The sequence below is a fragment of the Polyodon spathula genome, chromosome 50 (genome assembly GCF_017654505.1).
Source record: "Polyodon spathula isolate WHYD16114869_AA chromosome 50, ASM1765450v1, whole genome shotgun sequence".
Classification (NCBI taxonomy): Eukaryota; Metazoa; Chordata; class Actinopteri; order Acipenseriformes; family Polyodontidae; genus Polyodon; species Polyodon spathula.
This window is the reverse complement of record NC_054583.1, coordinates 1432643-1446178: the sequence shown is the minus strand read 5'-3', so window position 1 is coordinate 1446178 and position 13536 is coordinate 1432643. Positions and strand designations below refer to the sequence as shown.

Here is a 13536-nt window from a genome sequence, read left to right as displayed (position 1 = left end):
GGTAATAATAATAATAATAATAATAATAATTAAAATGACATTTGACATTTCAAAATGTAATCTCTTTCAAATCTCATTCAAAGTGAATTCAATGTAGTTTCTTTTTAGCATTTTAGACTGCAGACAGTTTTCTATAACTGGCATGAAGGGGCAGGGTTTTACCAAGTTGGTTTAGCTGTTTATGCAGTGTCCCTTGGCTTGGATTTAGCCATCTGTTTCTCTGTCTGTTTTTGGGTGTCTCTGTATGTGTGTGTGTTTGTGTGTGTGCATGTTTGTTACTGTGTGTGTGTGTCTGTATGTGTGAGTGTGATGTGTGTGCATGCGTGTCTGTATGTGTGTGCGTGCGCCTGTGTGTTTGTCAGTGAGTCATGGTTTCTCAATACAGCAGGGTTCAGTGATTCAGTTTCTCAACGTAGCTGTACACACACACTCTGTTCTCCCTGCAAGAGGACAAGATCTGTTAGAATGGACTGGCGTCTGCCTATTTTGACCTACGTGGTCGCTGGTAAGGAACGTTATATTTGATTTATTTACAGCAGTGTGCACATTTATTAGAACAACCCATTGCCTCTGTAGTTTTGATTTATTGTGCAGAGGAAACCAAACTGCCGCAACTGCAAATCGAGGAAAACTGTCAAAATAGGCAAATTAGTGATATTAGTCTAATTGAAACAGTTATTTAATAGGGCCACATGTGCAATTAATTTAAAACAGTAAGAGAAAAGGAAGCCACAAACAGTTAAATGCAGGAGACTTTTTAGAAGTTGTTTTAAGCTGCCTAATTAAAGCACAAAATGGTCAAACATTTTCACACACAAGTGCCTATTGTTCCGGATATCAATGATTTACTGAACAGAAATTCTCACACCCAGAGGTTTCCATTGTGTTATATAAAATAAGAAAGCTTACTGAAATAGAAGCCTGTAGGACTCTTATGAAAGTGTCCCACAGTAAAAGCACAGCAAAGTGTGATAAAGCACAGAGAGGTCTGGTAAAGCATAGGAAAGCATTGTAAAGCACAGAGAGGTCTGGTAAAGCACAGGGAAGCATTGTAAAGCACAGAGAGGTCTGGTAAAGCATAGGAAAGCATTGTAAAGCACGGAGAGGTGTGGTAAAGCATAGGAAAGCATTGTAAAGCACAGATAGGTCTGGTAAAGCATAAGGAAGCATTGTAAAGCACAGAGAGGTGTGGTAAAGCATAGGGAAATATTGTAAAGCACAGCGAGGTATGGTAAAGCACAGAGAGGTGTGGTAAAGCATAGGGAAGCATTGTAAAGCACAGAGAGGTGTGGTAAAGCATAGGGAAGCATTGTAAAGCACAGAGTGGTCTGTTTAGGGTCATTAAGATGACGATGTAGCTACAGAAGTTATTTCTAGAAGTTTAAATTTGCACACAGCAATTCTGCAAGGTTATCATGTTTGCTGTACCCTATGCTTCTCAATACTTAAAGTGATTTAATTTAAGAATATCAACTTTTGTTTGAGTCGATGTATATTTCAGCTGTGCAAAGGAAAAACACACAGAGCATACAGTACGAGACGGAAGTAAATACTTGTTATCGTATTTCAGTTGTCTATGCTCTCCATAATCAATTATGGGGAAGAAAAGATTTCAGTTTACGTTCAGTTAAAGAACTCTGCTATGATTTGTTCCCGTGTTTCGTTTGCATTGTTGATGTGAAGTTTAAAATCAAACATCTTGTAATCGAGAAGAAACGAAAACAAAATGTGTTTTTTTTCATTGTTATTTAATATAGACTATTAATAAATACTTTTGAGCTTAAACTGGGTTTCATATATGAGCAGGTATGTGAATCTACGCTGGTAAGGTGCAAGCGATAATACAACATAGGTAAACCCCAAACTTCGATATTATAATGAGATTTGAACATTTGCATGAGAAAGTACTTTGGAAAGTCTTAACTCAGCTACTGCAGCTGTTGTGAAACTAAGTTACAGGAAGTGACTTTACTATATCACTGGTTTTGGGTTTAAAAGGCATGTCGTGTGCAGACAGGCTAAAAGAATTTAATCTATTCAGTCTTGAACAAAGAACGACCTGATTTCAAGCATTCGAAATCCTAAAAGGTATTGACAATGTCGACCCAAGGGACTTTTTCGACCAGGGGGGCACAAATGGAGATTAGACAAAGGGGCATTCAGAACAGAAAATAGGCTTTTTTACACAGAGAATCGTGAGGGTCTGGAACCAACTCCCCAGTAATGTTGTTGAAGCCGACACCCTGGGATCCTTCAAGAAGCTGCTTGATGAGATTCTGGGATCAATAAGCTACTGACAACCAAACGAGCAAGATGGGCCGAATGGCCTCCTCTCGTTTGTAACCGTTCTTATGTTCTTACACCAAGTCACAGCCCAAGATCAGCTTTGCTGAGTTTTGTTTAATTATTAAATAAGACATAAGTGCATAAGAAACTCTACAACTCTACACTTCTGCTTACTCTCTTTAGTTTTAGTGTAGATGGGTAACCACTAAGGAGAGGAAAAAACCCTAACCAAGATAGTAAGGAGAAATGAAACTGCCTTGAATCTGTGGCTAAACAGATCACCCTTCCGCCAGGCAGCCAGGCCAAAGTCTTATTGTAGTCACAGTATTGTTCATGACAGCATCCAGTCTGTTCTTGAAGGGTTCGTTTTCATTCTCTGCTTCAGCAGCTCTGCCCGGCAGCCTGATCCAACAGTTCACCACCATTAATATAAGGTAGAAGCGTATGATCCTTATATTTTTAAAAATATATATTTAAAATATATGGGATATATTTCAAATATATTTTAGTCTGTAATTTTATATGGATTACAGACTAAAATATATTTTAAATATATCCCATATATTTTAAATATATAAAAAAAGGCCAATTTCTATATATTAAAAATATAAGGATCATACTTTCTACCATATATTAAAAACATATGGTTTTTCCATAAGGATAGAGTGTGCATTGTTTTTTACTGTGTGTATTGAATGTGCTATGCCCTGCATTTCACTGTATTTAATGTATCTGCATTGTGTTATATACTGTTTGTATTGAGTGTGCTCTGCCATGTATTTCACTGTATTTAAAGTATTATGCATTGATCCTCACTATCTTGTAAAGCACTTTGTGATGGTGGTCCACTATGAAAGGCGCTATATAAAATAAAGATTGATTGATTTATTGATTGAACGCCTCACCCCAAAGACGGAGCACAAGGAGGTGAAGTGACTCGCTCAGGGTCACACACAGTGAGTCAGCTGGGATTTGAACCAGGGTCCTTCTTTGCAACTGACTTGTGACTATCGTGACAGCCACAACACTGGTACAGCTAACCCTCAGTGTCTTCAGTGTAAATTTAATGACTAGCGACTAGAAGTCTCTCGGTGTCTGATTGAAGTAACAAATTCAGTGCTAAACGGAACACTGACTTGCTGTAAAAAGGATGATTTCCAGTAGAGGAAGTGGTGCAATTGTGGGTGGATTTCAGGGCAGGGTTATAAGGAAAGTTTTCATAACAGGGTGTTGCATGTTGGTACATCCTCAGAATAATCATGCATTAGCACACGAAAATAACACCATTAAACACGGGGTTATTTGGTGTTTTTTTGCTAACCACTGAAGGGCTTGCATTTCTTACTTCTTTGGGTAGTTTTAATATCCAAGTTTTATTTCTAAACTAACAAATGATGTTCTTCAATGACAGTGCAGGCACCCAGACAGAGACAGACAGGCAGAGAGGCAGTGAGAGAGACAGGCAGACAACCAGTGTGCCAAAATGAATTGCAGCTGGAACTGAGTGTGTCTGTCTGTCAGTGTGTGTGTGTGTGTGTGTCATTGTGTGCGTGCGCGCACTGGGAGTAATTATGACTAGGCCACTAATGTATACCTGGACCGAAGTACTGAGTCATGAGACGATTTTCGTAAAGCATATAGCATTGTAAAGCACAGAGAGGTCTGGTAAAGCATAGGCAAGCATTGTAAAGCACAGAGAGGTCTGGTAAAGCATAGGGAAGCATTGTAAAGCACATAGAGGTCTGGTAAAGCATAGGGAAGCATTGTAAAGCACAGAGAGGTCTGATAAAGCATAGGGAAGCATTGTAAAGAACAGAGAGTTCTGGTAAAGCATAGGGAAGCATTGTAAAGCACATAGAGGTCTGGTAAAGCATAGGGAAGCATTGTAAAGCACAGAGAGGTCTGGTAAAGCATAGGGAAGCATTGTAAAGCACAGAGAGGTCTGATGGAGTTTTAAAAAGTAATCTCATTTAAAGTGCATTGTATTATAGTGCATTGTATTGCACTGTATTGCATTGCATTTTGTTGTATTGTATTGTGTTTTGTTTATTCTTCCAGTCTCGATTCAGTCTCATGGCTTCAACATTGAAACGGAGAACAGCAAAGTAATCAAGGAGAATGCAGAGTGGTTCGGACACAAAGTCTTACAGCACTCCTCAGGGTGAGTAACTGAACGCTCACTCCCAGATTCCACTGCATGGGTCACAGCACAGAAATTATACAGAGGAGAGGAGATGGAAAGGAGAGAGTGGAGAGTGGAGAGGGGAGAGTGGAGAGAGAGAGAGAGAGAGGAGAGAGAAGGAGAGGGAGAGAGAGAGGAGATGGGGGGAGGAGAGGAGAGGGAGGAGAGGAGAGAGGAGAGGGAGGAGAGGAGAGGAGAGGCGAGGAGAGGAGATAGGGGGGAGGGAAGAGGGAGGGGAGGAGAGGAGAGGGCAGGGTGAGGAGGAGAGGAGGAGAGGAGATGGTGAGGGAGGAGAGAGGGAGGAAGGAGAGGGGAGAGGAGATGGGGAGGGAGGAGAGGAGAGGGAGGAGAGGAGAGGGAGGGAGGAGAGGAGAGGCGAGGCGAGGAGAGGAGATAGGGGGGAGGGAAGAGGGAGGGGAGGAGAGGAGAGGGCAGGGTGAGGAGGAGAGGAGGAGAGGAGATGGTGAGGGAGGAGAGAGGGAGGAGAGGAGAGAAGAGAGGGGGAGGAGAGGAGAGGGCATGGGGAGGGGGAAAGGATAGGGAGGAGAGGGAGAGGTGGCAAGGAGAGGAGATGGGGAGAGAGGAGAAGAGAGATGGGGAGAGTAGAGGGGAGGGGAGGGAGGGGGATGAGGATAGGAGAGAGAGGAGAGGAGATGGGGAGAGGAGAGGGAGGAGATGGAGAGAGATAGGCAGAGGAGATGATGAGAGAGGAGAGGTGAGAGATGGGCAGAGGAGATGATGAGAGAGGAGAGGAGAGAGATGGGCAGAGGAGATGGTGAGAGAGGAGAGGAGTTGGGGATGTAGGAGTGAGGGAGTGAGGAGGGGGAGATGGGAGAGGGAGGGGGTGTGTGAGAGAGAGAGAACGAGATAGAAGGAATATCTAATGTAAACTCACACAATATTATTTTAATAAGAAAGAAAGAAAGAAAGAAAGATTGTAAGGTAGAAAGGAATGAGGCTTACACTCTGATTATGTTAATGGACTGTATGCATCTGTGTGTATTTTGACTCCCAATCCTGAATCAATTCCTGTGTTTGTTACTGCAGAATTATTGTGAGCGCTCCCCTTGAGAAGAACAGAAATCTCTTCAAATGCAGCTATGCCAGCGGCTCCTGTTCTCTGATTAATATTGACGGTAAACTTTATTAACTGTTTCTCAAAGTGTACTGCTTTGTTATCCCCCTGGTAAAAGCACAGCACAGTGTAGTAAAGCACAGAGAAGATAAAGAACCAGCCCCCTTCTCAAAGCACAGTGAAGATAATAAACCAGCCCCCTTCTCAAAGCACAGTGAAGATAATGAACCAGCCCCCGTATCAAAGCACAGTGAAGATAATGAACCAGCCCCCTTCTCAAAGCACAGTGAAGATAATGAACCAGCCCCCTTCTCAAAGCACAGTGAAGATAATGAACCAGCCCCCTTCTCAAAGCACAGTGAAGATAATGAACCAGCCCCCTTCTCAAAGCACAGTGAAGATAATGAACCAGCCCCCGTATCAAAGCACAGTGAAGATAATGAACTAGCCCCCTTCTCAAAGCACAGAGAAGATAATGAACCAGCCCCCTTCTCAAAGCACAGTGAAGATAATGAACCAGCCCCCTTCTCAAAGCACAGAGAAGATAATGAACCAGCCCCCTTCTCAAAGCACAGTGAAGATAATGAACCAGCCCCCTTCTCAAAGCACAGTGAAGATAATGAACCAGCCCCCTTCTCAAAGCACAGAGAAGATAATGAACCAGCCCCCTTCTCAAAGCACAGTGAAGATAATGAACCAGCCCCCTTCTCAAAGCACAGTGAAGATAATGAACCAGCCCCCTTCTCAAAGCACAGTGAAGATAATGAACCAGCCCCCTTCTCAAAGCACAGTGAAGATAATGAACCAGCCCCCTTCTCAAAGCACAGTGAAGATAATGAACCAGCCCCCTTCTCAAAGCACAGTGAAGATAATGAACCAGCCCCCTTCTCAAAGCACAGAGAAGATAATGAACCAGCCCCCTTCTCAAAGCACAGTGAAGATAATGAACCAGCCCCCTTCTCAAAGCACAGAGAAGATAATGAACCAGCCCCCTTCTCAAAGCACAGAGAAGATAATGAACCAGCCCCCTTCTCAAAGCACAGAGAAGATAATGAACCAGCCCCCTTCTCAAAGCACAGTGAAGATAATGAACCAGCCCCCTTCTCAAAGCACAGTGAAGATAATGAACCAGCCCCCTTCTCAAAGCACAGAGAAGATAATGAACCAGCCCCCTTCTCAAAGCACAGTGAAGATAATGAACCAGCCCCCTTCTCAAAGCACAGTGAAGATAATGAACCAGCCCCCTTCTCAAAGCACAGTGAAGATAATGAACCAGCCCCCTTCTCAAAGCACAGTGAAGATAATGAACCAGCCCCCTTCTCAAAGCACAGTGAAGATAATGAACCAGCCCCCTTCTCAAAGCACAGAGAAGATAATGAACCAGCCCCCTTCTCAAAGCACAGTGAAGATAATGAACCAGCCCCCTTCTCAAAGCACAGTGAAGATAATGAACCAGCCCCCTTCTCAAAGCACAGAGAAGATAATGAACCAGCCCCCTTCTCAAAGCACAGTGAAGATAATGAACCAGCCCCCTTCTCAAAGCACAGTGAAGATAATGAACCAGCCCCCTTCTCAAAGCACAGAGAAGATAATGAACCAGCCCCCTTCTCAAAGCACAGTGAAGATAATGAACCAGCCCCCTTCTCAAAGCACAGTGAAGATAATGAACCAGCCCCCTTCTCAAAGCACAGTGAAGATAATGAACCAGCCCCCTTCTCAAAGCACAGTGAAGATAATGAACCAGCCCCCTTCTCAAAGCACAGAGAAGATAATGAACCAGACCCCTTCTCAAAGCACAGAGAAGATAATGAACCAGCCCCCTTCTCAAAGCACAGAGAAGATAATGAACCAGCCCCCTTCTCAAAGCACAGAGAAGATAATGAACCAGACCCCTTCTCAAAGCACAGAGAAGATAATGAACCAGCCCCCTTCTCAAAGCACAGTGAAGATAATGAACCAGCCCCCTTCTCAAAGCACAGTGAAGATAATGAACCAGCCCCCTTCTCAAAGCACAGTGAAGATAATGAACCAGCCCCCTTCTCAAAGCACAGAGAAGATAATGAACCAGCCCCCTTCTCAAAGCACAGAGAAGATAATGAACCAGCCCCCTTCTCAAAGCACAGAGAAAATAATGAACCAGCCCCCTTCTCAAAGCACAGTGAAGATAATAAACCAGCCCCCTTCTCAAAGCACAGTGAAGATAATGAACCAGCCCTCTTCTCAAAGCACAGAGAAGATAATGAACCAGCCCCCTTCTCAAAGCACAGTGAAGATAATGAACCAGACCCCTTCTCAAAGCACAGAGAAGATAATGAACCAGCCCCCTTCTCAAAGTGTACTGCTTTGTTATCCTCCTGGTAAAAGTACAGCACAGTGTAATAAAGCACAGAGAAGGTAATGAACCAGACCTGTCTCTTTATTGTTTTTCCACACAGGAATATCTCCAACAGAGAATTCGGGAATGGGGATGTCAATGACAATTAGCCAAACATCGAACCAGCTTTAAGACCTGTTACTCGGTTGTACTTTGTCAAAAGACAAGGGTTGAAACATTACCCATTTTAGTAGTGTTTTGTGTTATTTATCGTTTTGTAATGTTTATCTATGTAATCGTAACTAGGATATATATATATATATATATATATATATATTACTATATATTAATAAAAGTTAATGAACTTGTAACATTTTTCCCCAACACCCAGCTCAGGTAAAATCAGCTCTTAATAAAGAAACACATACAGTATGGCAAAACATTACAAATAGAAAGAAAATTAAATTGAATAAACTCGAATACAATGTATTTAAAAAGAATATGATTACACACTGCAGAAGTAAATACAACAGTGCTAAAACGAGAACACGAAAAGTCTGCTGGAAGCCAGTGCTGTTTCATGTCAGATTTTGAAAGGTCATGGTTGTCAGTTTTTTATAAAGTTTCTGGGAAAACTACAAAGCGCAGGGTGTGGAATTCAATATGTTAACAAGGGAACATTATTCAGCAGCTTTCACTGGACTCTATGAAGCTGAGGGAGTTCATTCTATATAGAGGGGGTGCAATTCAATATGTTAACAAGGGAACATTATTCAGCAGCTTTCACTGGACTCTATGAAGCTGAGGGAGTTCATTCTCTATAGAGGGGGTGCAATTCAATATGTTAACAAGGGAACATTATTCAGCAGCTTTCACTGGACTCTATGAAGCTGAGGGAGTTCATTCTATATAGAGGGGGTGCAATTCAATATGTTAACAAGGGAACATTATTCAGCAGCTTTCACTGGACTCTATGAAGCTGAGGGAGTTCATTCTATATAGAGGGGGTGCAATTCAATATGTTAACAAGGGAACATTATTTAGCAGCTTTCACTGGACTCTATGAAGCTGAGGGAGTTCATTCTATATAGAGGGGGTGCAATTCAATATGTTAACAAGGGAACATTATTCAGCAGCTTTCACTGGACTCTATGAAGCTGAGGGAGTTCATTCTATATAGAGGGGGTGCAATTCAATATGTTAACAAGGGAACATTATTCAGCAGGTTTCACTGGACTCTATGGAGCTGAGGGAGTTCATTCTATATAGAGGGGGTGCAATTCAATATGTTAACAAGGGAACATTATTCAGCAGCTTTCACTGGACTCTATGAGGCAAAATTAGTTCATTCTGCAGGTTGAGGCAAAACTTTTAGCCAGAGTTGTATAATATGATTTTGACTTTGGGGGTTTGAATTGTGACTCCTGAATAAAGATATTCTGCATATTGATTTTTGTTTTTTATTTTGCTGTTTTTGCAGGCTTGCGCCCCACACTTCGCGCACCCTTGTGGTAAAAACATGTATGTCAACGGGGTGTGCTACAAATTCGAAGACGGTTCCCTCACCCCCACCTCGCAGAACATCACCCCAGGATACCAAGGTAAAGCAGCCCAGAACCGCACTTCTGCGATTCTGATGAAACCTGGGTACCACTTTTGATTAAGAGCCTGTAAGGGTTAGGGTTCGGGTTATATCATCCAAAAATGATATAACCCTAACGCATTTCAAAGGGATAGATAGATAGATAGATAGATAGATAGATAGATAGATAGATAGATAGATAGATAGATAGATAGATGTTTTGAAGGGATGTTATGAATAATGGTATGTGGTATACAGTTCTTGTGAAAGGCGCTCTACTAATGAAAGCTCTATTGAAGCCAAAGAGTTTGCTTTGGAACTTTTAGAAAGCATGATGAAATTAATCTCTCCTTCTTCCTCCTCCTCCTCTTCTTCCTCCTCTTCCTCTTCAGAATGCACTTCCAAGGGGATCGACATCGTGTTCCTGATCGACGGCTCAGGAAGTATCAGAAACACTGATTTTATAACAATGAAAAACTTCATGGTGACAATTATCAACAACTTCAAAAACAAAAACACCAACGTAAGGAGTTCCGGAGAAAAGCTCAAATTTCTCTTTCTCTTCCTTTCTCTCTTTCTCTCACTCTCTCACTTTCTCTCTCTCTCTCACTTTCTCTCGTTCTCTCTCTCTCTCCCACTGTGTTTGTTTGTTTGATAGTTTTGGATTCATTATGAGTTCTGAATATCTTCTGCATTTCCTCTGATAACTTTGGCATTATTATGAATGAACGGCCTCATGCCTCATGCATGGGATTAACAGGGGGCTGAAATCAGTGGTAGAAATGCAGATATTTACTGAATATTCCTGTGGGACTCATTAGGAATCTGCAGCTGTATTTTTTAAGAGTTACCGAAATATATATGTTTGCTAATATATTTTTCTATGTGTGTGTGTATATATATATATATATATATATATTTTCAGTTTGCTGTGGTCCAGTTTTCTCAGTTGGTCAAGCTGGAATTTGACTTCAACCAGTATCTTTCAGCTGCTAATCAAGAGATGTCTATAAAGTCTATACGTCAATTAGGGGGAGGAACCCCAACTCCATCTGGGATCAAATATGTAGCGTAAGTATTTTTCCAATTATAATTTTCATAATTGATTATTTAATTAATCTCTCCTTCTTCCTCCTCTTCTTCCTCCTCCTCTTCCTCCTCCTCCTCTTCCCGCTCCTACCTCTTCCTCCTCCTCCTCCTCCTCTTCCTCCCTCCTCCTCCTCCTTTTCCTCCTCTTCCTCCTCCTCCTTCTATTCTCTCTCCCCTCTCCTCCTCCTCCTCCTCCTCCTCTTCCTCCCTCCTCCTCCTCCCTCCTCTTCTTCCTCCTCCTCCCCCTCCTCCTCCCCTTCCTCCTCCTCCCCTTCCTCCTCCTGCTCCTCTTCCTCCTCCTTTTCCTCCTCCTCCCCTTCCTCCTCCTCCTCCTCCTCACCCTCCTCCTCCTCCTCTTCCATGTAGAGGAGCCTCTCTTCTCATCCTCCTCTTTCTCTCCACCCTCCACCCTCCTCCTCCTCCTCCCTCCCCTCTTCCTCCTCCTCCTCCTCCTCCTCTTCCTCCTCCTCCTCCTCCTCTTCCTCCTTCCTCCTCCTCCTCCTCCTCCTCCTCTTCACCCTACTCCTCCTCTTCATCCTCCTCCTCTTCACCCTACTCCTCCTCTTCATCCTCCTCCTCTTCACCCTCCTCCTCCTCCTCCTCCTCCTCCTCCCCTCCTCCTCCTCTTCCTCCTCCTCCTCCTCCTCCCTCCTCCTCCCTCCTCTTCCTCCTCTCTCCTCCTCCTCCACCCTCTCTCCACCCTCCTCCTCCTCCTCTCCTCCTCCCTCCTCCTCCTCCTCCTCTTCACCCCCCTCCTCCTCCTCCTCCTCCTCCTCCTCCCCCTCCTCCTCCTCCTTCTCCCTCCTCCTCCTCCTCCTCCTCCTCCTCCTCCTCCTCTCCTCCTCCTCCTCCTCCTCCTCCTCCTCCTGCTTTGTAGCGTAAGTATTTTTCAAAATTGGAGCTAACTGACAATTTTGGTGATTCATGAAGCCCTTGTGGGAAGCTACACGAATTATACAGAAATGAATCAAAACAGCAGCCCCTTGATTTTACTCCTTTACACAATTACTGAGTTTCAATTAAAAACGATCTGTATTATTTAATATAGAAAGCGTTGTGATCAATAATCACTCATAATAATAATGAAACTGATGAACAATATTAGTGGTGTCACATATATATGTTTATTGGTATAGCGTAGAACAGACAATTGTATTGAACAGAGTCTCGTCACTCTGGGCTGCAGTGAGATTGACAGAACTGAGCCCCGAACAATGTTTACACTTCAATTTTGTAGATTCCAAAACACACCCTTTTAATGACGTCATCTTGTTATCTCTGAGATTCTCCCATCCCCCCAGGGTAACCAAGCAGAACAAAACCAAGGAGACGTTGATGTTTTTCTGCACCAAAAATGACCTCAAAATATCAGTTTGATTTCTGTAAAAACTACAATATATCCTACTCGTTATTTATTTATTTATTTATTTCTCACTGCAACTTGCTTGTTTGTAATTTCTCTGCAAGAGAAACCGAGTCTCAATCTTGTCCTAGAGAGTAAGCACCTTGTTTATCTCGGACTTTCTTTCAGAACTGTACTACCGTAAAATGAAATAATAGCATGTCAGGTTAGATTTCGAAATGTCGCATTTGTTCTGTTATGCAACATTATTCAGCAGCTTTCATTCGCTTTTACATTCTATAGAGTGACGCAAAACGGCGTGACAAAATTAGAGAGAGACAGGGCACTTAAAAAACATACACATTTCTGGTTTCTTTTCTCCCCCCTCCCCAGTGACAATGTCTTTGTGGCCAGCGCTGGTACAAGGAGTGACGCAACCCGAATACTGCTCACCATTACTGACGGCGAATCAAATGACAAGACAACATCTTTCCGTGAAGCCATATTGGCAGCCAACAAAAAGAACATTATCCGCTATGCGATTGGGGTAATCCGTTCAAGTTCTGTGTGTGTGTGTGTGTCTGTCTTTCTGCCTTTGGCGATTGAGGGAGTCTTTTTGTGTCTGTTCTGCCACTTGCTTGGTACACTTTCGAACAATGAAACATGACTTATCGGTTAGAGAACTGAGCGGTCACGGGCAGATCACAGTGATTGCATGGGGCTTTAAGACTCTAAGTGGTATTTTATACCTATGTAAGCCCGACAGCTTGAGAGAAACAGTTCAGCGCTCCACCCTAGATCAGTCAGAGAGCTGGCCGCAGTCAGAGAGCTGGTCAATGATAGACAGTATCCCTGGGCTAAATGCAGCTCCGGGAAAGTTTCTTCAGACAGGCTTGATAAGTTTTTAAACATCAAATAAACATATTTATACAGGCAGTTATCTATCCCACAGGTGTCTCTGATCACAGCAGAGCTGTTCTACAAATAAAAATTTGTTCGTCACAGGATTATTTATCTCATTGGCATCTTGGCATTTAGAGAATGCTTTTTTTTTTAATGTTTTAATTTGGGAGAGGTGGAATAAAGTATAATATAGTAACAACAGTATATTAAAAACTGTAAGTCTCCTCTGTTCAGACTATAAGATTTTGGCAAAAGCTTTGGCTAACAGTTTATGTAATCTTTAGAATCTTTTTTTTATTTTTATATAGTGCCTTTCATAGTAGACCACCATCACAAAGCGCTTTACAAGAGACTAGGGTGTGTGAACTGTGCATCAGCTGCAGAGTCACTTACAACAACGCCTCACCCCAAAGACGCAGCACAAGGAGGTTCAACGACTCGCTCAGGGTCACACACAGTGAGTCAGTGGCTGAGCTGGGATTTGAACCAGGGACCATGCTGGTTACAAACCAGTTTATTTAACCACTGAACCACACAGCTAGCTGTACTGTTAGAGGCTCTATTGTAAAGCTAGCCAATATGGTGCTAGCCAATGTGCTGTGCTGTACACAGGGCAATGCTGGCAGGACCGCACTGTATAACACTGATATAAAACCCTGGACAGAACTACAGCAGCTACCCAACACAGTGGCGTCTATAGAAAGCTGTAATCTAGTGCGCTGGCATTGCCTGCTGTGTGCTGGGCAGAGCCTGGCTGTGCTGT

The 13536-nt window shown here is 42.9% G+C and overlaps 1 protein-coding gene across 1 annotated transcript in view; it reads left to right on the top strand.

The window, feature by feature from the left end:
• The first annotated feature begins 397 nt into the window (after positions 1–397).
• Positions 398–13536, top strand: part of LOC121306852 (integrin alpha-X-like) — a 32128-nt gene continuing 18989 nt past the window's right edge. Inside the window, exons 1-8 of the mRNA XM_041238815.1 lie at positions 398–505; positions 4345–4447; positions 5516–5604; positions 7979–8047; positions 9336–9458; positions 9832–9962; positions 10365–10510; positions 12264–12417. Of these exons, the coding sequence (XP_041094749.1) occupies positions 9377–9458; positions 9832–9962; positions 10365–10510; positions 12264–12417 (513 nt within the window). The 5' untranslated portion in view covers positions 398–505; positions 4345–4447; positions 5516–5604; positions 7979–8047; positions 9336–9376. The remainder of the gene's footprint in view (positions 506–4344; positions 4448–5515; positions 5605–7978; positions 8048–9335; positions 9459–9831; positions 9963–10364; positions 10511–12263; positions 12418–13536) is intronic.